The sequence below is a fragment of the Chironomus tepperi genome, unplaced genomic scaffold (genome assembly GCF_022539635.2).
Source record: "Chironomus tepperi strain 1889 unplaced genomic scaffold, CSIRO-AGI_Ctep_v1 contig_354, whole genome shotgun sequence".
In the NCBI taxonomy this organism is placed as follows: domain Eukaryota; kingdom Metazoa; phylum Arthropoda; class Insecta; order Diptera; family Chironomidae; genus Chironomus; species Chironomus tepperi.
In genome coordinates, this window is record NW_027226476.1 from 132846 (window position 1) to 157700 (window position 24855).

Sequence of the window (24855 nt, forward strand, 5' to 3'; positions counted from 1 at the left end):
ATAAATAAAAATAGCAAAATAATAGCGTGTACAGGATTTTTTTTAGAATAACCTGTCACATTTTAATTAATTGAATTTTCAAAAAGCTTCGAGGTATGGATTGAAATTTATGTGTATATATGTGTATAAATAAATATGTATAATCAACACGAAAATATGAAAAATTGTGCTTTATAACTTACCGTTGACTATGCACGTGGGAGGATTCTCTTGCCACTCATCTGTATCCAAGTCACATGTGATTGTACCTTTTCCTTGCAATTTGTAACCATTGAAGCAGGTATAAGTTGCACTTACAAACTCCTCATTGTCATCATATCGTATTACTACTGCAGCATTATCCACTTCGGGTGGCTTCTCACAGTCTTCGTGTTTTGTACTTCTTTTTCTTGCATATGAATCTGCAATAAACAATTCAAAACGACATGAATTTGATATTGAGTAAAAATAAATAGAAATAGAAAATTGAATTTACACATTTGGGTGCTTTTTATCTCATTTTCGAAAAGTAGGTAAAATTGTGAGTGGGAATAGTCCATTTGAGCAGTTGACTTGTCAAATAAATCATGAAATCGTGAATTAAATTTGGACTAAATTTTTTGCATCTATTTTGTTCGATTCCATATATTGAATATCTGTGTTTCAATTATTTCTGGGAATTTATTTGCTTGTTTGCTTTTATTTATTTTGTTTTTAAAACAAATTTTATGAAATTGTAAACAAATGCTCACAAAGATAATTTTGGAAACGCGCCACAAGACACTTTAAAATTTAAGTCTTAAACCTCACACTTATCACTTTTCAAAAACGAAATACAAAAAAATTTATATATTTTAGTCATAGAAAAGAAAATGAAAAATTTGTATTTTTATGACAGATTTATTGCAATTATTAAACGATGAGCTGCTTGCTATAAAAATCGATTTTCATACGCCTTACGATTCATGAAAATTGTCACATAAATTCTACCTAATAATTTGATATATCTCTTAAGTAACACCATAAAATATTATCGAATATATTTTTCCCATTAATAGTAATTTATCATATTTCTTGGTCAATAAATTTTTCTGTTTTTCTTATTTAGGCATACACTCTAGTCTTGAACATTTTGTTTAAAAATTTGTATGTTTTAATTGAATGATTGATCTCATTATCATTGATATTCTCTAATTTTCATCAGTCTCTGATTCTCTAATTTTCATCAGTCATACCGTACGCACACACATTTTCAGACTATTGTCTTATCATCACTATTCATATGCCTAAAACGTTACCGGTAATATAATTAAATATATTTTTTTCGGTGGTTTCATTTTGGAACCAAAAACCCATTCATCTGCCATTTGAAGCAATAAATTAAATTAAGATATTTATCATCACAAATCACAGTGGATTTAAAATTTATTGGAAATGTGATAATAAGAATATTTCTTATTTTTCCGTAGATTTAGAGGAAGAGGGAAGTGAAAAAAATGGAGCAACATTGTATAGAATAGTAGATTAGTGATTTTGTTGTCATGTTGTGGACATTGGAATGGTAATTTTTCGAGATTGGAATTTGTTGTGTTGGATTTACTAGTAAAGATTTTGAAAAAGATTTCAGAATGATGAATTGATCATATTAGGTGGTAGTTTTGTGTGGCATTCTGCTGTTTTATCTTGTTGAAATAATTTGTAGAATTTTTATGCCATTAAGCTTCATCGATCAAATTCATATTTTTTGATTTAATATTTCTATAATTTAGCAAGAACATGATCAAAATGTCAGCAAATAAATCTTAAAATTTTTGATTTCCTGTAATGAAATAAACTAGGTTAAATTTTCTTGACCGCATGTAACTTAATTCAGTTCTAACCAAAAACAAACTTCTCGTATTTCTTCTCACTCTTTTTATCCGTAAATTTCCAAATATTTTTCTACGAATAATTTCTGTTTATCGAGTAATTTTGTACACCCACCCAATTTCTATCCCGCTGAATATCATTTCTAATAATTTAACAATAAAAAATAAATATTTTGGTATTTTCAACAGAAACATGCCATTTGAGAGCAGGTTGAAGATAACATGCACATATTTGGCCACACAAAAAAATGTAAATCTTCTCTTTTGGAATGTCACTTCTTTCCGATCATCAAATAACAATTAAAACGTAATATAATATTTTGCAAATTGCCACTTTATTGACCAAAAGCATGATGAACATTTTTATTGTTTGGTCAATTAATTCATTATTGACACCTCCTGCTGATTGTTTTCTCTGTTATTATACGTTTATGTCAAAATCATCAATGTGTTAATTAATATCCATTAAAAACGCTTCTACTATGGTTGACTTCGTGCTAACGTGTGAGTATATCTTTATTTATTTTATGAAAGAACGAACGAAAAAAAGAATCATTTCCATAATGCCCAATTAATTTGCTCAACCGCCGCCTCTTCCATATCAAAAATTTGTCTCAAAATATATCTATATATGCGATGTCAAACCACCGTTTTGTAACGATGATGATGATGATCATGAGCAAATAAAAGTATTAAAAAAATTGAAATGAGAATAATTTATCGACAAGAGTTAACGTGTGTTGCACATTTTTATCATGGTGGAACATTGATTAAGGTAACAAAGAAAAAAATAAAAAAAAATTGATTTTTTAATTTTAAAATTTTAAGCTTACAAAATTTATGGATCTGAACTAGGGTTTTCAATACCGGTATCGAGATACCGGTATACCGAAATTATTTGAAAACCGAAATACCGGTATTAAAGATTTTTGAATACCGGTATTCTCGGTATGGAAAAATGTAGGGAAAATTGTAATATGTTTAGTAAATTTCAGTTAACTTTTCAAAATTTTTCTATTAAATGAAACGTTGAGTATTTGGAGTCCATAAAAAATCGTCAAAAAAAATTATTTACACTCATTAATTGTCAAATTACTTGCTAAACTTAACATATGAATTTTATATTGAACCATTATTTGGAAAATTGTTTTAACTGATTTTAGTTTTCATTATTAAAAAATGATTCGTAATATTATTTCTGAGTGTTATTTCTAATAAGTTAAAACTAGTCATCGAGTGCACATTAACTTGCTATTAGTTAGTTATAACAAATTTTTGTTTGCTTAGGGTTGGTTCATTTTTTTGCAATTATAAACCCATTCATATGAACATGTGAAAAATAGGTCCAATAATATCGAAAAATTTGTCCTTTCATATGGAAAACTTTAAAGTTTTTCTAAAAAGGAATCAATTTTTTAAGGTTTTTACATACTTAAAATTATATTTTGAAGTGGTTTGAAGATTTATTAAAGATTTTAATAAACGGAAAAATGTCAAAAACACAAAATTTCACCAATTTCGTGACCTGAGACAGAAATTTTGTCCGAATTTCGAATACCGGTATGATACCGGTATACCGGTATTGAGATTTTTCAATACCGAAATACCGGTATTCAGAATTCGGTTCGGTATTGAAATCCCTAATCTGAACTAAATTTATTTTTACTTGGATTGATAATCATTTGATTTTCATAAAATTTAAGATTCTTGAATTTCGTAGAAATGGGATTAAAATACTAGAACTCATGCATATTCATCAAAATTTTAAGCATACATATTTTTTAAAGCAAATCCACGTTTTATCAAACACAATTTGATGAGTATATGCTAGCTAGAAATAAGTGTATGTAAATTGATTTATATAATAATTTATTATGCTTCTTTGCTCAACATGAGCGTGGGTATATTATTTTACAACTGAACCATATTGATGCTCTTTTATCATTTCTTTTACACGTATGGATACTAAATTTTGGAGCTAGTTTTTAAGTAAATTTCAGGTATTTTTTTAAAATTATTTTTCAACATAAATTTATGAGACTTCACTCTGGCTTTTGTTGTTCAAGTTTCTTTTGAATTTTCAACGAGAATGGAAATGAAAAGAGGAAATTAAATCTTTTCATCACCTATATGAAAAGAGTAAAAATATTTCCTCATAAATATTCTCTCTTTTATCGTATTTTGTATTATTAAAGTATACTTTTTCCTCTTTTAATTTTTTTGTGTTGAAAAGTTTCACACACAACACTTTTCCTTTCTTGCTTCCTCTTACATTCTTTCTCTCCTTTATGTAAGTTCTTTGTGAAAAGGGACTGAAGATGTTGAGCTTCAAAATGCTCAATTGAAGAGATAAATTTCTATGTGTATGGGCATGCTTAAAAATTAAAGTATAAATCCTTTGAGAAATATGTCAAAAATGTGCTTCATGAGAATGAATTGGGTCATAAAAATATTTTCATTCATGAGATTTTTCGCTTTATTGGTGATTTTATTATTTTGATGTAAATAATGTTAATATAGTGTATTTAATGTTTATTGAAATTCATTTTATTGGACTTATTGAATGAAAAATTGTTTTAGAATGTTTAAAGCTGACTAAACAAACTATGCAATTGTTAACATTAAATAAAATTTTAGTTAAACATTATCATGCTTTACATTTTATTTAAATTTAATAATCATGAAAAGATTGTTTTCTATAATTATTCAGTAAATTCAGCACATTCCATCTGTCTTAGATATAATCCAAATAATGCTGTGCACAGCTCTTCTGTAAATATTTTGTTAATTTACTTTAATAAGAAAATTTTCGTCCATCCTTCAAGAAAATTTCTTCGTAAAAGGAAAAAAAATTAGTCTAACCCATATCAAACTTCCTTCCGTTCTTTTTTCCTTATTTACAAGTAACACCATTCTTTGTTTTAGATTTAACAAACACTATTGATTTATTTGCTGTCAAAAATCGGATAATTAATTCCCTCCTAAGCTAAGAGAAACAAAGCTCATTAGGTAGTAATAAAAATGTGACAATGTGGCTGATTTATTTCTATTTGTTTATCTTTCTGATTCAGAATTTTTCTCCTTTTCTCATTTCTGTAGATGGGTTCTAGATTTTCTAGGGTTTTAAAAGAGATAAATTTCCAAAAAAAAGTTTCAGCTTTAATAGAAAGCTATAGTTGGAATAATGAACAAAAATTTCACAAATTGGTTTCTATTAGAAATGAATCTATCAAGTATTTCTAAACTGAATCCTTTTATAGAAAAACGTCCAATTTTCAAATTTTACCTAAAAATTCATACATTAGTTTTCAGAAAACCTACTTTATTGGATTAGGTAGACAAATTTTGAATTAAAATTGTATTAATTTGAATATCTTTGTTTTATTTCTTTATAAAATTTCTTAAATTATTTATAAATTATGAATTTAAAAAGTATGTGTTTTTTTTTTGTTTTAGAAAGGTTAAATGTCTTTAAAAAAGATTTGAAAATTAAAAAAAAAAAAACAATTTTGCTATAAAAATATCACCGGAAACAGATGCCGATATTTTTGTCTGCTTACCCTATTGTCCTATATATTAATGTATATCTTTATTTTAACGGATTCTCTACTAAAATTAAAATTAACAAAAATCTGATAAGTTCAAAAAGATTATGCAAAAACTTTAACCAGATGTAAAATATCTGAGAATTTATTATCTTTTTTAAAAATTGTTCCAATATATTTTTGCATTACTTTGCATTACACAAAAAATAAAAGTTTCCCATTTCCACTTTTAAATCTGTCATAAAATTAAAGCTTCCTGCAAAAATTTATATTTCTCTTCTCGGCATCTTATAGTTTTTCCTATTCCCACTCTCAAATGAGATTTTATATGAAAAATATTTATGTCACAAAAATAATTTTTTGTGTGTGCATCGAAAAACATACCTTGAACATTTATCGCCAAGAGACTTATTATGATTAATGAAATTAACTTTATCATTTTTCTACTTATTTTTCCCTACATTTATCACTTCAACTCTCCACTTTTACAGAAATATGAAATTTTCCTGGGAAAATTTTTTATCGTAAACTTTCTCTCACTATTCTAGCATAAATGCTCACTCCTGAATTATCTAACAATAGCACTAGAATATATTTTTTATTCTTAAAAATACACCTAAAGCAATGCACTTGTGGCAAAATTTGATCCGGTATTTATTTCAATCCCACATTCACTTTTACTATGCCTCAAATTTTTATCTTCTCAACTCGATTTCAACCGTACAACTCGATCAGCGATCAGCAACTGAAAGAATATTGTCAAAGATCTTCCTATTATATTTTCATCTTCTTCTTCTTTTCTCTTCTCTTCTTCTTAACCATCATCTCATCTCTACTTCACGCATTTTTCGTGCATATCAAATTTTTTTGTACTATAGAAATATATATTGCGAGATATATCATCTGTTTAGGCGGTCATATGTGTGTTTTGTAAAAATATTTTAAGCAAAAAATCACATGAGTGAATCAAAGTGAATTAGAATGATTTAGCACATCTTCATGACTAATCTCGTCGAGAATAGATCATTTTTGTACATTATTATTTTTTTTGTTGTGGTATAAAATTTCAATCCGTAAATGTTACTACTTAATTGTCATCAGTAAGCATGTTAAGATGTATTATTAGGGAAGCTGAATTGAAATTTTAATTTGCAAATACAGATGTGTTTCGTAGAACTCAGATAGTTGATATACACGCCTACGGTTTGTGTTCTACATTTATAGTATCAATAAAAGGAACAACTAATAAAATGTTTTGATTATTTCATACACGATTAAATATTTTACAAAAGCGTTAACAAATTATACCTACAACTAGATCCTATCCAGAAAATCCAGAATAGAGCACTTATAAGGATTTTTGTCTTGATTTTTTTTTAAACGTTTTTTTTTTTTTTATTTATGTATTTCATGGATAATAATTTCAATTTTAAGAGCCAAGTCACAGGCTTTTACAATTTACAATTACTTACTTCTTTGGATTTCTGTTGCGAATACACAAACCGAGTTAGTGTGACTAGAAACAGCGAAAAAGCACCCAAATTCGACTAGACTTTCCCTGGAATCGAGCTTGGGTTCATTAGAACGGTAGTCCGACGATCTAACAACTTGATCGTTGCCGCTTTTTCGCTGTCTGGATTTCTTTTGTCATTAATTTGTTCGAAAATTGAGTAATTAGAATTCTCACCATGTCTTCCAGTGTAGATTCAATTGAATTTTCAATTGAAATTGTTTATATATTAACTCTATAATGCATTAATTTTTATCTTCACAAATTTGTGTCGATGAATGTTCCCAAATCCTTCGAATTACCATACTAATTAATTTGCATGAATCAATCTAATTGATGTTTGTATTCAAAATATACAAATTATACAAGTAATAGAAAAACAAATTCAATTGGGAATACTAATAACAAAGCATAAATTTGTTTGATTAACAATTTTTCTTTGTTTTTTTATGCTTATAAATTGAATGTGACTTTAGGAGTTTGTTATATTAAACATCTTGAATGGTTATGTATAATAAAATATTAAATGAAAGATCAAATGAATTTAAAGTACTTACAAAAATTAGTTATGTTTCTTTATAAAAATAGCTATCAAAATACCACAAAATAATTTTTGTGGCAGATTTGTGGATATAAAGTACCAGATGGCAAAAAACAGGAACAAATATTCAAGAGGTCAATAATTGACTCTTGTTATGTCCAAAAATTTTATTTGTTTAATTCTATAAGAGTATTTAACTTGCTATGATTCTCGTAAATTTTATTGGCTAAATTGAAATTGTGCCAAAAAAATTTAAATCTAATTTGCAATCATCAAAATAATCTACTTAAAAATGGCAATTGAGAAATAAAACTATACAAGAACGTCAAATAATCATTTGCAAGAGAAACACTAAAACTGACCGTATGATTTTTATAAATAAATAAAAGTAAATCACACGTGAGAGTGTAAAACATATTCTCAAAGCTTTAAGATCGTTTACATTCATCGGCGATTTTTCCAAAGATCCTAAAACTTTTTAAAATGTCAACGATATGAGAATGCTTTTTGAAGAATTTGTTAAATTAAATTTATAAACTTTTGAGTTTTAATTTCTTTACTTGGCATCAATCCAACGTAACTCTGAGATGGACTCGGATTTGAGCTCCTTATACTCCGAATATTCGATCGGTTATGTTATTCGGGTTATCCGCAAACAACGAATTTAACTTTTCTTTTTTTTTTAAAAAAAATGAGAAAATTAAACTCTATATTGGGTCATATTTTACTATTAGTAAAATTATATTATTAATTAATAGTGATACTTACACTTTTCCAAAGAACTTTTCTTCATTTTATCAGAAATTCGATAATACAAAATATTAAAAAGTAAATGTCATGTTTGCTTTTGTCGGTATATTATTTAACATACAAATTTCTCGTAATCTTTTTGCATTGTTGACCTACTTAAAATATAATCGCGTTTTATTTTATCAATTAAAACAAAAATGATGTATATCGGACGTAAATCTACCTAAAAAAAATGATAACAGAATTGGTATATAAATTCACTATTTTTGAGATTGTTAGACAGTTAAGAATCTTAGGAGAATGAAAACATTTTATTTGGTGTTAATTTTATTTGTCTGTAATGATGCTAGACACATTAAAGAGTTTCGAAATAATACAAACGAAATGAAGATATTTCAGAATGTATATTCAAATAGGATAGCATTTGGTGAACCTGGTAACATAATATTTAAAACATTAGTGAAAACTTAGCAACTGTGGTTTTAAACTAAAATAATTATAGCATCTATTGGTGATTTTCCTCACATGCTGGCTATGATAAGCGCGACAACAGAAGGTAAGTCCGCAAAAAAATTTAAAACCTGCTAAAAAACTATACTTCAGAATATTTCAGGATTTGTTTGCGGAGCATCAATAATTCATAAGTTGTGGGCACTTACAGCAGCACGTAAGAATCGAGTGTTATTTTTAAAGGGATCGAATGAATAGAAAGTTATTACAGATTGTGTCGCATCTTTACATCCATACCATGTGAAATTTCGAGGTGGATCTGTAAACAGACAATCTGGAGGTTCAGTCTTCACAATTGAAAATTTTTGGATTCACCATCAATTTGATGACTGGAGATTAGCGTTTGATATTGCAGTGGTAAAAGTTTCAGATTCAACTCCAATGGAAGGTATAAACATTAAAGCTATTCAATTACCACCTAGTTGTGATGTTCTTTGTTGTGGTGTGTGTACAGGAATTGAGGTTACTGCATCAGGTATGAAAGTATGCTAGGTTTTTAAATTATGAGAATAATTAAATACATTTTAAAATATATAGGCTGGGGTGTACGTATAATTTGAATTACATTAAATTATTTTTAATTGTGATTGACTTAAAATCATAGCTAAATGAAAACGCCATCATTCCTGAAAATCTTTCAAAAATATCGACAAAAGTCTTCGACTATCAAAAATGTGCGCAATTATGGATTAATAGTGTATATAGATTGAACTTAGGACCGGATTACTTTTGCCAGACAGTTAATGAAGGAAAAGGAACATGCAGAGGAGACTCTGGATCTCCAATAATAACAGAAAAAGGCCAAAATAGAACTCAAGTTGGCCTTGTGAGGTATAAATAAATGAAAAGTTTCAGGAACTTTATAATGTTGCTAAATTGTGTTAATTATAGTTTTGGAACCTACACATGTGGAGAAGCTTTTTCACTTCCAAGTGGATTTCTACGCATAGAATATTCTCCCATCAGAAATTGGATTCAACGAATGACTGGAGTATAAAACAAGTATTAAATTTTAGTTATTATTTTGAAACCTAATTAAATTCTTGATAAATAATAAATAATAAAATCAAAACACTCTGATTACAAAGATTTAAAGTTGGATTCTTTATTCATTTTCTCAATATTTTCTAATACAATAAGTCAGATAAATTCAAAATCGACTATGATTCGAGTCAATTTCATATAAACTTCCATTCGACTTCGAGTTCTTATTATTTGAAGGAAAATTTGAAAAAGTCAGAAAACATCAAACTTTTAGTAGAGACACATATCTTCCAAACAACAAGAATGTTGAGCTTCAATGTGCTTTTAAATTTAAAAAATATTCAATTTGCGTATTTCCATAGAAGAAGTAAGAAAATTTTGAAAAAAGCTGCTTTAATGAACCTTCCACTTGCCACCAAAAACGCAGATAACAGCCTAATTTTTTGGTAAAATACGTTAAAAATCTAAATATAAATTAGATGTGTCAAAATAATGTGAAATAATCAAATTACTCTTAATTTACGTTTTTAAGAATTTAAGAAAAGGGAAAAAAATTGGTCAGAACAATAATATCAACAATTAAAATTCAATTTAAAGTAATTTAAGACACAGAACAGACAATAATGAACAGTAATGAAAATTGGATTCGTAATGAATACGCAAGAAAAAAAAGGATTCTTTTTTCTTATCATATTGCTCTTTTGGGGTTTGAATTTTTTTCTTTGTTTCAAAAGGAATGAAAAGTTTTTATAACTAATTTTTTTAACATTGGCGATACAGTATATAAAATCAGACAAAACTATAGAACCATCTGTTAAAATATATTGAAGCATTGAGCATTAACATTTTATCTACCAAGTCAATAAAATAATGACGCTTATAACTTTGATCGGTTAGCTGGCTGAGGCGTGATATCTCAGCAACCAGACATTGTTTTAACTTAATTTATTGAACAATAAATATATATGAAAGCTTATTTAAAATTGAAAAATTTACTAGAAAACGTTTAAATGATTTATATAAAACACTTAGCTTAAAAATTACTTAGGTAAATAATAGATTGCAAATAGCGAATATTTTTGCATTACTCTAACAACCAGGTTGAAACATTAAGTCATGACGAATTCATCCATAATTAATCATTATTGACGACTCTTCAAAAAAAAAAAAATATCAATGTCTTTTGTTCTTATATTTTGTTTAGAGATACAAAATTAAATTGACAATTCCCAAATAAATTGTCCCTAATGAGTTTATTGACCCGACCAGAAATACATCATAATTCACCGTGGAAGTTGAATTGTGCTGTATTATGACAATTTTTTTTTTGTAAACGAAACGATTTCATACTCTCAAATTTAATGGAAATTCAGTCTTAATGTCCTTCGTTCATATTCATGAGAAAAGTGGGAAATAAAAACGTTGTGATGAGGAAGATAGATTTACTCACTTCCTGTTAACATGCCAAAACCAATTTCACGAAAAAGTCAATTTTCCATATTAAATATATGATAGTCATATAAATGAATAGCAACAATTTGTTGAGCTTTCTCGAATTCCAGTCTTCGAATTTTCGAAAGAAATGTCCTCGTATACATTCCAGTATAATCTTCTTCCTGTAAGCCGCATATGCAGAAAGAAAGTTTCATTCCAAAAGTTTTTATCATAACGAGACATTTTCGTTCATTCCAGTATACGCATCTCATCGGATAAGACGTGAAATTTTTAGTTCTCGCGTTCATATAAAATAAATTCTTTTTTTCTTTATAAATTCAAACAGACAGTCTCACAGACATTGAGTGAGAGAGAATAAAAAAAATAAAATTTTATTGTGTTTAAGTTAATATGTATTTAGAATGAGTTTCATTTAATTGACATGAGATGTACATTTAATAAAGTTCCAATTGAATTATTTGTAATTAATGCTGTCAATAGGCATCTGAAATTATTCGAGATATGCAACAGTGTGCAAAAAAATCTGCTATAAAGAGAGAAAGAAAGATGGAAAAAGTGTTATAAAAGAAATTTTTTTGAATGATTATAAAAGTAATCTCGAAATGATGACGATGACATTCTTTGATTAAAAATCGAGTATATAATGTGTTATTAACTTCAAAGCATTGATTGGAACTTTTTGCACTTGCAGACAATTGGAAATAATGAATGTGTAATATTTGACATTTTATGCTATTGCTCCCTCACCTTCTTCCCATTAAAATACAATAGAGTGAATCAGAAGAATTTTTGAGAAAAATTCGCGCGCGTAGGCGAAATATTTGTTTTACTGGTAAGAGAAATTTGATTTTAATGCAATTATTTTACATTATACTGTAACCTTTATGAAGACATTAAAATTTGTGCAAAAGTATTTTATTCGCCTTATATCCACAGCATGTTTTTATATTCATATATTTGCGTTGTCTACTAACTTCAAGTGATAGAAGTTAGAACTTCAACCTTCATAAATGGATAAAATATAATGATTTTCACACATATGTGAGCATGTAGGGTAACTTGTCATATACACTCTGTCTTGCGTATTGAAAAAAATTATCTTACAACAATTTGCATCGATGAAAATTTTATGACTTATTAGTAATTTAAACTCGCACTTTTCTTTCCTACGTACCTCACGTATGAAGTGAGGTGAAAAATGCCGAAGTTCGAATTTTCGAAGAATCTTCATTTTTCTTATCATATTAAATTGACAATCTATATATGGACAGGCTTAAAGTTGCTTAAAGTCTTCATCACAGGATTGAATCCTTACGAATATGTTCAATTTGATTTAATGGCATATCTTTTTCCAAGAAAAAACAGAATAGGAAAGAAAATAAAATAATCCGTTCACATCTCTGTCACACGCTTTTCACCATACACATTTGATTTACAAAAGCCATCAATGGCGCTTTTAGAATTGAATTTCAAAATCCTTTATCATCTAATTGACTCTTGTTTTTAGTAAAAAAATTTAAATTTTGTAAAAAGAGCCTATACCAACTTGGTTCTAAAAAAAAGTTTTTTCGTGTTAACCACAGATTGAAATGTTTTTTCACTGCTTTTGTTTGCTATTTTCTGCCTTTCTTTCATTTTTCTGTCTGTTTATCTTCTGAGGATTCTAAAAAAGAATCTTTTCCTTCAACAAGCACCAAAGTTTATAACTAAAATTTTGTAAAAAAAGGTTTTTTTTTTTACCTTTAATGAAGCTTTATTGAAAGTTATTTTTTGAAAAATCTTCAGCAAATGACACCATAAATGAGATTAAATTACGCTATTAAAATAGTTCTTAACTGAAAAGATAATTTGATTTGTGGTTTCGTTTCGAGTAGAAATTTCAGTCTGCAGTATTAGGTTTAGTATTTTCGGTACTAATCCTGTTTCACAAGCTGCTAATATGAATAATCGGCTGCCTTTTATGTTATTACTTTCCTCACCTCAGGTGTTAAATTATGGTATTGGTTTATCAGCTATTATATCATAATATGAGCATTTTTAATCTTTTACCTTTTAGTAAAAATATATTTTTAAAGTTTAGGTTTTAAATTTTTTTCATAATTACCATTAAAGCCAATGTTTAGAAAAATAAACTTCTGTTACAGCAGAAATTATCCCACCCAATTGATCTTTATTTTAAATTGTTTTAATATCCGTCATAAAGCATTTCCATAGAAATAATTTAATATTTATGAATGGCTATTTTTCACATTTTCAATCTATATGTTTCACGAAAGATTTCATATCAATTAAAGTTATTACCGTAGTTCAATTGAAATATCCTAACTGGTTTGCAGCAACTTAAATCTTAAAAGTTTTCAAGTTCTCACGAATGGCTCATCAAACTTTTCCTAAAGGATAAAGGAAAGTTGAAAAATGTAATGAAAAAATTCAATGTCATTAAATCAAAAACTTAAGTGCTATTTTGTGGGTTTTTTCATGAATTTCATTTATTTGAAATTGGTGGCTTGGTTTATTGAAAAATATTAAGATACACACAAAATAGTTTGAAGTTATTGTTAAGTAGTAAAGATTTTAATTTTAAAAAAGTAGAAAAATTCAACACTTCTTTAACTAACAGCGAGTGTTGAGCATAAACTCAAACATAAACTATGTTTTTTTATCTTCTAAAATTCCATTTCGTACCACGCCAAACAAGAAGTGTTGCTATTGATGTGAAAAAGTGGACTACGTAATTATTCTAATTGAAAAGGAGTGAGACATAGAAGGAAATTTAGAAATTTACCTAATTTTTTCACATTTATGCATTTAAGCGAAATTATGTTAAGAGGTTCACTTTTAAGTTACGCTAAAGAAAACCGATTTCTAACTCCTCCTCCTCCAGGGAAAATTTTTTTTTAGCTTTTATCTTTTTCATCGTTTTTTTTTTTCATAATAAGTTTTAAATTTTTAGCGCATTTTTGTAAACTTGTTTACAAAAGGGAGCTTAATAATGCACTTTGTTCGTTCGGTCGTTCGGCTGTTCGGCTGGAACGCGAGATCTCAGAAACTAGACATCGTAGAGAGCTCTAGTTTGTTTTAAAAGCTTAGTTCTATCCAGTTATTGGGTTATCGGTCATTTAGAAGTTTCAAATCAATGCATAAATACTATAATTAACAATTTTTCATTTCGATAAACAACAACAACAAAAACAAAAACACGTTTTTTCATTATTTTACAGTGTTTTTCAATGTTCTTCGATGTTTTTACAGTGTTTACAGAACAAAGTTTAAATTTGTCATAACCGTTATGTAGTTTAAATTATGAGAATCCGTTAAATGACGAAATTCCTAAAAATCTAGTATGATGACTAGAGATGTCAATTATTTGAATTTTTACTATTTGTACAAACACCCAAATATCCAAATATTAAACCCCAAATATTTTAAAAAAAATTTTGGTCTTAAAAGTAGGGCTAAGGACAATTTCCAGAAAAATTCTTTTAAAAATTGTCTCAAATAACAGCAGAGCATTTTTTACATCATTGACAAAGCCATTCACCACTTAGTTAACTTAAAATAATGGGTTAAAAAAGTCAATCTAGTCAATATTTTAATTCTTGTACCCACTGAAGATGTACCCACTTTGGACCAAAGTTGCACCAGAAAGAGCTTAGACAATGACAGCAGATTCTTAAATATTTTTTTTTTTTCTTTTTATGCATATTGTGTCTCCGATTTTACACAAATTTGCTCTGATATAATCAGTATGATGGTTCGTTAGGATTTTGATAATGATATTGCTTAGATGTATATAACCAAAATATAACTTTTATTCAACATAAATTTCTTTATGATTGACTAATTTTAAAAATTTAAGCTTATTAAGCTTTATATTTCAAAATATCAGATTAAATTCAAAATAAATTATATAAATTTCAATGAAAATCAGAAATTTTATGAAAATTTTTATTTTGAGTACCTAAAAAGTGATGATTTTAAACAGACCCAAATATATTTGGGTTTACACCCAAATATTTGGGGTACCCCAAATAGTTTGAAATACCCCAAATATTTGGGTATTTCGATATTTGTATTGACATCTCTAATGATGATTTGGAATTTACTGGATCTTGTTTTGTGGGTCTAGAAGTGACTTGAAACCTACTGGATCTTGTTTTTTGGGTCTGGAAGTGACCTGGATCCTACTGGATCTTGCTTTGTGGGTAGGGAACTGACTTGGATCCTACTGGATTTCGTTTTTTAGGTCTGGAAGTGACTAATTAATCAAAAACTGATCGCTGGGTCAAAAATGCGATTTAGTCCCTCGATCAATAACATGAGGACTCTTGTAATTTTTTCTGATTATCTGCTTTTTAATAGATTTTTTAGTAGTTTATGCGATTAATTATTGAGATTGGGAGAAAGATTGATGTCAAAATCGAGAGTAGATAATGTAATTTACCCTCAAGGAATATAGAAACAGTTATACAGTTAATACAAATAAGGGGTGTAATAATGCCAAAAAATGTTGATACTTTTTAAACGGGCTTTTCACATTTATTTGCTTATCGTTATTTTGTAAACGACGTGTAGATAAAATAGCAATAAAGCTCCTATACAGTGTGTGTAACTTCTATCGATCACTTCATGTTCTTAACATGAATATGCTTAGAAACTTTACATTTTCATTCTTTAAGTGCTAATCAATATATTTTTTTCTTATCGAAACACGCATATTTTCTCATATTTTCACATTAAAGTATCTCAATTCATCAGGTATTTTAAGAGTTTTTGATAAAAGTTGCTACGAGGCACAACTGGATTGATTCTACCATGTTTTTCTTTTTCTCTTTCAACATTGGAGCATTTTTGAGTATTTACAAAAATGAGTATGAAACCACCTGTTGCATTTAGAGTAAAAAAACCCCATAAAATTTTTCTTTCATCAAGTTGTGACGAATGTAAATAAAAAGCATAAAAAAGTTTTATGAAAAATTGAGATAGATAGATAGATAGATGGGTTTTATTTACCATAAAGGTATTTGATTAACAATAAATTCATATATCACAATTAATTCAGTATAAAAGTCCAATTAAAACAATTCATATAAGCATTCAAAGAAGACAGTTTTGTGGTTTGACACTCAACAATCACATCCCAAGACCATTACTAACTCGGCTGTTTGACAATGGTGCTGCTACTAACGAAGCAGAGGCATAAACGTCGTGTTCCATTCAACCGTGCTCTCACACGCAAGCCTTTGTGTTTATGGACTAGGTACCCGGAGGCCACCGTTTATCCTACTTTGTTGGCTTGTTTGTCACACCACGCTGCACGAGTACATCCTTGGATCTGATGCAAGCGTGGCGCCGTGAATGGGGACAGGCTATTGATGAAAAGCAGAAAATCATCATCATGATCATTCTACTTGTCATACACAAGCCACTCTGGACTAACTGACTGAGTGGCATTTATTACCAGTGGAATGTGAGAATTTAAACACTTTTGGATGAATACTTAAAATTTATTTATGAATTCATCGTAAGTCATAATTAAATTCTTTCAAATTCAGTTTATCAATTTATTTTCCAATCTGTTTCGTTAAAATGAGCGTAAATTTATCCACTGTAAGGAGGAATAGATGGAATTTTTAAATTAACAGGTTCATTAATGCTAAAACTTACAATAGCTTGATTAAACAAACTACTTAAAATATTAATCAAAACTTTAACACATTTAAATGGATATGGAAGTTTCGATGTTTGACCACTGATATATGCAATTAGATTACTTTTATTAACATTTAATGAAGCACCTACATAAGTTCCTAAAATGCTAGGAACACATTCAAGCATTGAGGCCATTGAATTCAAATACAGATCATCAAAGCCAATAGATTTAAAGACATCAAAACCATCTGGAATTTAATTAAAAAACATTAATAAACGAATTAAGATAATTAATAAATTTAAACTTACTGTTAACATATGGATCTTTGACATTAATCAAATTAGACATAATTTGAACATAATTTAAAAGACCTGAATATGCAGTTCCGCAAGAACTTGTATTGACTAAAATCGAATAAATATTTTCTAACGACTTTTAAGTTATTAAATATTTAACATACCAGCTGATGTTGCGGCCAATTGTTGTAATTCTAGAACAAAAAAGTTCTTTAAGTTTGAGATTTTATCTCGCATTGAAATTAAAATGGTTGTTATGCAGTCAAGTGGAGATTCAAAAGGTGTAATAGGTGTAATTCCATTTAAGATATCTGAAATATTGTCTGCGTCTGTGTCAGACAAGCTACTGATTGCATTTGCAGCAAAATCTGTCATTATTCTCGTTTCACATAGCAAATCGGTAATAAAAGCTGGTACTAAAACTGGATATTTAATAGCATTTTCTATGAAAAAAAAAAAGAAAAATAAAAATACTATATATAAAAAATTTTATAACAAAACTTACGAATTGCAAAGTACGAAAGATTGGTCATGTAGTCTGTCCATATATAATGAAGTAATTGAACGTTCCCAAGCAGTGGTTGACAGCTGTCGTTTTGAGATGGATTTGTAATGGAACTATTAAATTGTTTTGTACTTGAATTAACTTGATTCTGTGCATCATCCATCATTCTTGGGAAGCAATGAAAAGGTGGTGGAAGTGACTGAGATTGCTTTGATAAATATGCACTAACTGTTGTTTGATTTCCATTCATAATCTCAGCTATCGCATCGATAAGTGAATTCGACCTACATTGTAACAATGCATCTACATATTTTAGGTACAAGCTTTGTTTTTCAATTGAAGAAAAGCTATTATAATCAACTATAGGAATAAATAAAAATTATTATAATTTTTAATAGAACCAAAACTTTTTCGAATTCGATTTTGAACTTTTTTTTGTTACAAATATAATTTAACATACTAGTGTACATGCTGTTTTCTTTGGTTGTTACAATATTTATTGATTGGAAATAATAACCCATATATTGCATAACCTCTGTACAGGAACTAATTGAATTAACTGTAAATGTTAATAGTAATTTAAATTAATTTAAAATAATTTATCTAAATTAAAACATACTTGGAGATTTTTGAGCAAGTGATTCGAATTGTGAAATTTTGTTTAGTGAAATATTTTTAACAAATGATGAATATGACATCAATTCATTTTGAATGCAATCAATTGGTGACTCAAAATGAGAATTATTATCACCGTCAAGAATTTCAAAAACAATGTTTACATCTATTCCTGATAATTCGTTTAATCCATCAGCCAAAATATGAGTAGTAAGGTTCAAATCACAAAAAAAATATGTGATAAAACTGTGTGTCATTCCGGGATAACTGGTTGCAATGACTGATAATGATTTATTAAATTTAATACGAACATTCTAGTTGCTTAATTATTGTTTTACTTACAAGACAAAAAGTCTAAAAATCTTTCTATTTTATATTCTGAAACTTGAAGTAACTGGATAAAGTCAGAAGGAAGCTGACCACATGTTGATTTTCCCCCACTAAAAACTGAGCGGAAAAGCCCAAATAGAGCTAAACACCACAAGAATTTCATTTTTATTTTACTTTTTAATTTTTTTTTTATTTTTAAAAATCAGTTTTAAATGAATTGCTTATAGTTGATTGAATAAGTTCAACGTTTGTACTGGAGTTCTCGTTTCGGACCTCTTATATACTTTTTATTTAAAAGTAGCTTTTAATTTAATTGCTGTAATAAAACAACAGGAATACTTCGTGACAACGAATCAGTAATAAATTGCTAACTTTATGAAAAAAAAAATTCTTCCTTTAAATTCCAACCTTTACAATAAGAGACCGATCACCTATTACGTTGAATAGAGATTCTCATCAACTTATACCTACAATCATTTTTAGTTTAAATTTCTCAAGTGTAGTATGAAACTATATAACTACCCTAAATTAGTTTCTAAGCCTTTAAATTTGACATTATGTCCAGTAAAACATAAATAAAATAAGAAATATTGCGCCTTTGCTTTTTATTGATTAGTTAGCATTTTAAAAATTTTGATGACTAAAGATTTATTTATTTAATCAGAATCATTTTCATCCCAATCTATCCCGAATTATTGGAAAATTGTTTGAAATAAATTATTAATTTTTTGGTTCATTAGTTTGAATAATTCTGAAAATTTGATTGGTCTTTTTTCTGGCACATATGGACAATATTTTGCATTGATTCTTGCCACATCCTTATCTGACATTCGAAGTCGTTGTCCCATTGTATTGTTGCTTAAATCCTTAATTGGCACAATCGTATCTTCACCATTGATAGAAAATGCTGTCTTTGAATAATGCATAACAGATCCGTAATCATATTCGACTCCATATTGACTTATTACTGTAGAATCGTAGGTATTAAAATTATGTTCCTTTCCAGGTTCAATATTTTCAAGAACAATTTTAACATATTCATCACGTTCTGTTGCACTTTGCATATGATAAAATCCAATTGCATGCATAAATTCATGAACAATGGTGTAAAGACGGAAACATCCTATTTCTAAACTATTTGGTTGCAAATTTAATTGCTGACCGCCTCCACGCATACCAACCATTGAATGACAACCAGTATTTGCACCCTGTAAATAGAAAATATTAGAATTTTAAGAAGCAATTAATTAATATGGAAAAATAATTTACAGTTATATAAACGTAATTTGTATGAACATTCGGATCATAAGGGACAAATTTAAGACACGTGACATCCATAAGCTTTTGAACACCGAGTGTAATGTAATTCTTTTGTGAAGTATCTTTAAAAGAAAAAAAAATATTTTAGATTAATTAATTAGGGAAGGAAAATGTTTATAGTCAGACTGAAATATCCATCTCTTATCTCGTATGGAACAATATTATCAGGCCATCTGAATCTTTCATTCAGTAATCCAGTCCTTCCCCCACGGCCACTTAGCAATTCTTCTAATTCTTCTGGTGGAATGACAATATCACCCTCAAATTGTCCACTTAATTCTTCTGCTAAGTCATTCGGACCAAGATGCTGTAAACGTTCAACTGTTGGAATTCAATATGGAAGTTTTTGTGTTTTTCTTTCTTATTAAATATTTTTCTTACTGTTTTCTGGAGAATTTGGCTTAACGAAGTCCTTACGTGGGAGTAAATGTACAGAACTTATGGCTATGAAGGCAAAAAATAATAAAATTATAGCTCCTTTTGCCATACTTTTTGTTACTTTAACAACTGATTATCGACTATTGCTGAATTAAAAATGATATTGTAAATTTATAGATTGTTGAATCTTTATCTAATCAAAAATGTTTTCAAGTGGTGGTTCGAGTAGTTTTTGAGTACAAATATCTTTATCTTAGTTATAGATTAAAGGATTACTTTTGCAGCAGAGTGCCACTTGCAAAAATTTCAAAGTCATGCAATATGGAATTTATCAATAAAATCAACTATATTCCTTTATTTTTCAAATAAAGTAAATTTGTCAATTGTGTAGTATTAAGGATTTACGCTTTCACATAAATTAATGGAATTTTTTATCAGTAACTGAATAAGGTTTATTCACTAAAGCTTTAGAATCAGCTCTTAGATAGATAATAATTGAATGATTTTTGAATTGATAATTGATTTTTGAATACGTTTGAAATATTATTTATTTCTCAAAATATGGTTTTAAACAAATTGTTCATTTTTTGATTCATTAGAGCAAAAAATTGGAATAAATTCTTTGGTCTATTGTCAATAACTGGACAGTATTTAGCATTCAGCCTTGCAATATCCTTATCGCTCATTCTTACTGTTTGTCCCATAGTTGCCCCACCAGTGTCTTTTAATGCAATAATTGTTGGCTGATCGTTTATTGAGAATGCACTTGGTGGATAGTGCATGACAGATCCGTAATCATAATCAATTCCATATTGACTTATTCTTTCTGGGCCGAACTTGTTGAAATTATGTTCCATACCAGGTTGAATATTGTCCCAAAGAATCTCAACATATTCATCACGTTCTGTAGCACTCTGCATGTGATAAAATCCAAGAGCATGAATGAATTCATGAACAATTGTGTAAAGACGGAAGCACCCAGATTCAGGAGCGAATAATTGTAAATTCAGTTGTTGTCTTCCGCCACGCATTCCCACATATGACCAGCAACCAGAATTTTCACCCTGAAAATTATTTAACATCATTTAGAAAAATTAAACATACTCTAGACTACTTACAGTAACTTCAACATAGTTTGTGTGTACAGCTGGATTATATTTGACAAATTTGATACAAGTAACATCCATAATTCTTTGTACGCCAAGTGTAATGTAATTGATTTGTGCAAGAGCTGTTCTTAATTAATTCATTAGTTTTCAATGAATCGCTTAAAATAAATCTTCTTACTAAAATCAGCCTCCCTAATATGAAACGGAACAATGTTGTCAGTCCATCTAAATCTTTCGTCAATCATGCCAGTTCTACCACCTCGCTCATTTATAAGTTCATCGATTTCTTCGGGTGATAACACCATGTCACCTTCAAATTGTCCACTATACAAGTATGCATAGTCATTAGATTTCAAATTATTCAAACGTTCAGCTAAACAAAGGCAAATAATAATAATTTATAAATTTCACAACTAGGTATTTTAAATCTTTTTCTTCTTTTGCTAATCCAAATTAATTCAAAGCTTACTATTTTTGACAGAGTTTGGTTTCACAAAATCTTGCGTTGGAAGTAGGTAAACAGAATTTGATGTTACACAAACAACACAGAGAATTAAAATCCTTCGATCCATTTTTTGTTCTTATTTCAACCACTGCTCAGTAAACACTAGTAGGTAGCAATTCTAGTTGTATATTTATGGATTCAAACAAACTACAAATCTAATCTTAAATTTTTGTGATAACTTTTTCCTACTTTTTCTTTGAAATTTTTAAATGCTTTTTCTTTATCAGCATATATATGAGATTTGATTGATATTTTTTTCATAATCAGTGCAATTCTTCAACTGCTTTTGAAACGTTGGTTTAACTTTTCAAGCTTAATTTGGTACACTTTGGACCTTTCTGCTGGGAGCGTTCACTTATTATATAACGCTTTTTACGCTTCAATAAAAGGGCCCGCTCCCCTTTCGTAACTCCTTTTGAGTTACCATACTAAATTTGAACAAAGAACCTAACCAATATTTTATCAACAACACATTTAACTGTTTAAGTGCTTAGCGAATGGACCATGGTGACATTTATCAATCTTCTAGCTATATTTAACATTAGCTTTGAATTTTTTATAAATATTGTTGCATTTATCTGATATATTGAATAATTGATTATTATTGTTGATAAAAATAATCTTTATAATGCTTCAATTGATTATAAGTGGATTTAAAAATCAAAGTCATAGATAAGATATAAATTGCTTTCAATTATGACAATTATGAAACTGAAAATTTTTATGGCTGTTGATATAGGTTATTGCTTGATAAAGATTATATTGAAATAAAGATTAAAAAACTTAAAAAAATTTTAATTTTTTTTTCTCTAATATTTTTATTAAAAATTCTCTTTTACAAAAGCCTTCGACATCTTTTTTTCTTAATTAAAAATGGTCGAGAACAAATTATTCATAGCTGTATTCATACGTCTGAAAAATTCAGACACAGTTATTCTTTCGCGAGAAGCAGGGCAATATTTGTTGTTAAGTCTTGCAATATCCTTATCACTCATGCGAAGACGTTGTCCCATTGTTTCACCCTGCAAATCTCTTAAAGGTACTATAGTGGCAGATCCATTTATTGAAAATGCTGTTGCTGAATAGTGCATTACTGAGCCAAAATCATATTCAACTCCATATTGACTTACTCTGTCTGCTTCGTATTTATTAAAGTTTCCTTCAGTCCCAGTTTGAATATTTTCCCATACAATTTTTACATAATCGTCTCGTTCTGTGGCACTTTGCATGTGATAGAATCCAAGAGCATGTATAAATTCATGAACAATCGTATAAAGACGGAAACACCCTACTTCTGGATCAAATGGTTGTAAATTCATTTGCTGTCGGTTTCCACGCATACCGACATATGACCAACATCCGCTGTTTTCGCCCTTTTAAACATATAAAACAAAGGTTAACAAAGAAATTGATATTTGTTATTAAGTTTATACGTACTGTGATGTAGACATAGTTTGTGTGAACATTTTCATCATAAGGAACAAGTTTAATACAAGTAGCATCCATTATCTTCTGTACACCGAGTGTAATGTAATTAAATTGTGCAGTGGCTGTGAAATATAAACATTTATTTTTAAATATAGTTTTAGAAGAACTAAATATCCTTACTGAAGTGACTTCTGTTAACATAATAAGGCACAATGTTGTCAGTCCATTTGAATCTTTCTTCAATCAAACCAGTTCTTCCGCCTCGTTCACTTAGAAGTTCTTCTAAATCTTCTTGTGACATAATAATGTCACCTTCAAATTGTCCACTCAACTCTTCTGCTAAGTCATTAGGACCGAGATTATTCAAGCGATGGACTAAAAAAATTAATATATATATAAATATATTTATATATTTTTAATTATTTTTTTATTTAAAAAACTTCATCTCACTATTTTCTGGCGAATTTGGACGTGGGAGTGAATAAACAAAATTTACTGCCACAAAAACAGCACTCAAAATTAAAGCGTTTTTCACCATATTTTCTTCTATTCCAACAAGTGTTCACGGAATGCTAGTCGCTAACGAATGTGACCAGAAATTTATAGACTTTTGGTACACATTCTTAATCTAATCATAGTTATTCGTTGGATTTAGATACAATGGAGAATATTTAATATCATTGACATTTATATCAAAACTTAAAGCTACTAAAATTGATAATTTTTATATCATTGATACAAAATATTTCAATCTGAAAATTATTACTTACAATAATGAGCTCCAAAAAGATAATAATTTCAAAAAGTCTATAAAAATCTGATTTTCTCATCTTACATATAATAATTGTAATTTTTAAAATGGTAACGGTAATAATTGACATGCTGACAAGGGACTTTCTAAATATTCATTATGATTACTTTATGACGCAAGCAATCTTCAAGGATTGAATGAGATATTAAATTACACGAAAGGTTGGAAAAATAATTTTTATTATAGAACAGATGATTCGAAAGATATGAAGAGAGTTTTACGTCACATGTGCTATCACAGAGGATAGATTTATTTTTTCGTAATTTGTAGACTCTTGACGTTTGATTTTGTACCTCAAAAAATTTATTGTACTAACTTCCAACATTTTTAGAAGAGTTATGTATTATAAAATAATATATTTATAAATCGGCATTCAAAATTTAAAAAAAAAAAATTAATTCAACTGTTGGCCAACGTATGACCAGTACCTCCTGTTTTTTATTAACAAATTGAAATTTAATACTTTAAACTTGAACTCGGCACTTAGTCTTGTCGTTAATATCTCGTGCCTCATCCTGATAAAAGTGAAATTAAATCCATATTTTTTTTTTGAAATCCTGCTAAATGGTACGAAACAGATTTTAAGTTTTCATCATGTTTACGTTGCATATTGATTGGATTTTCAATAACCATCAATCAAAATGAATACTCGACTTATTAGTTATAATGCACTGCTGATGTACAAATGAAGATCTTGAAGAGAACAAACAATAATTACCATAAATTAAATTCAAATAATGAATTCATGTAAATGTCTTAGAAA

General features: G+C 28.4%; 6 protein-coding genes across 9 annotated transcripts in view; 2 read left to right on the forward strand and 4 right to left on the reverse strand.

The window, feature by feature from the left end:
• LOC139094747 (fibrillin-2-like) overlaps positions 1–6127 on the reverse strand; it is a 43998-nt gene extending 37871 nt beyond the window's left edge. The window contains exons 1-2 of the mRNA XM_070645911.1: positions 5777–6127; positions 183–401 (exon numbers count right to left, since the gene is read on the reverse strand). Of these exons, the coding sequence (XP_070502012.1) occupies positions 183–401; positions 5777–5831 (274 nt within the window). The 5' untranslated portion in view covers positions 5832–6127. The remainder of the gene's footprint in view (positions 1–182; positions 402–5776) is intronic.
• The window catches only part of LOC139094244 (melatonin receptor type 1B-B-like), a 131577-nt gene that overhangs the window by 98592 nt on the left and 8130 nt on the right, over positions 1–24855 (forward strand). Inside the window, exon 1 of one of the 4 annotated variants that reach the window (XM_070645227.1) lies at positions 11393–11974. The exons of the other annotated variants lie outside the window; for them this stretch is intronic. The gene's annotated coding sequence lies outside the window, so the exon portion shown is untranslated. Of the gene's footprint in view, positions 1–11392; positions 11975–24855 lie in introns of those variants that run through there. 4 annotated transcript variants of the gene reach the window in all.
• Positions 8504–9704, forward strand: LOC139094744 (mite allergen Der p 3-like). Its single transcript, XM_070645908.1, has 5 exons — positions 8504–8629; positions 8696–8749; positions 8807–8860; positions 8915–9534; positions 9595–9704. Exons 1-4 carry the CDS (start codon positions 8578–8580, stop codon positions 9193–9195), a joined length of 441 nt encoding a protein of 146 aa, XP_070502009.1. The 5' UTR covers positions 8504–8577; the 3' UTR covers positions 9196–9534; positions 9595–9704.
• On the reverse strand, positions 19123–20378 carry LOC139094549 (seminal metalloprotease 1-like). The gene is made up of 4 exons (XM_070645620.1): positions 20243–20378; positions 19988–20182; positions 19811–19923; positions 19123–19749 (listed from the first exon to the last, which is right to left on the reverse strand). The coding sequence occupies exons 1-4, from the start codon at positions 20346–20348 to the stop codon at positions 19234–19236; spliced, it is 930 nt and encodes a 309-aa protein (XP_070501721.1). The 5' UTR covers positions 20349–20378; the 3' UTR covers positions 19123–19233.
• On the reverse strand, positions 20758–21965 carry LOC139094613 (seminal metalloprotease 1-like). Its single transcript, XM_070645734.1, has 4 exons — positions 21818–21965; positions 21527–21721; positions 21358–21470; positions 20758–21303 (listed from the first exon to the last, which is right to left on the reverse strand). The coding sequence occupies exons 1-4, from the start codon at positions 21918–21920 to the stop codon at positions 20794–20796; spliced, it is 921 nt and encodes a 306-aa protein (XP_070501835.1). The 5' UTR covers positions 21921–21965; the 3' UTR covers positions 20758–20793.
• On the reverse strand, positions 22646–23859 carry LOC139094532 (seminal metalloprotease 1-like). The gene is made up of 4 exons (XM_070645600.1): positions 23732–23859; positions 23462–23656; positions 23291–23403; positions 22646–23226 (listed from the first exon to the last, which is right to left on the reverse strand). The coding sequence occupies exons 1-4, from the start codon at positions 23817–23819 to the stop codon at positions 22717–22719; spliced, it is 906 nt and encodes a 301-aa protein (XP_070501701.1). The 5' UTR covers positions 23820–23859; the 3' UTR covers positions 22646–22716.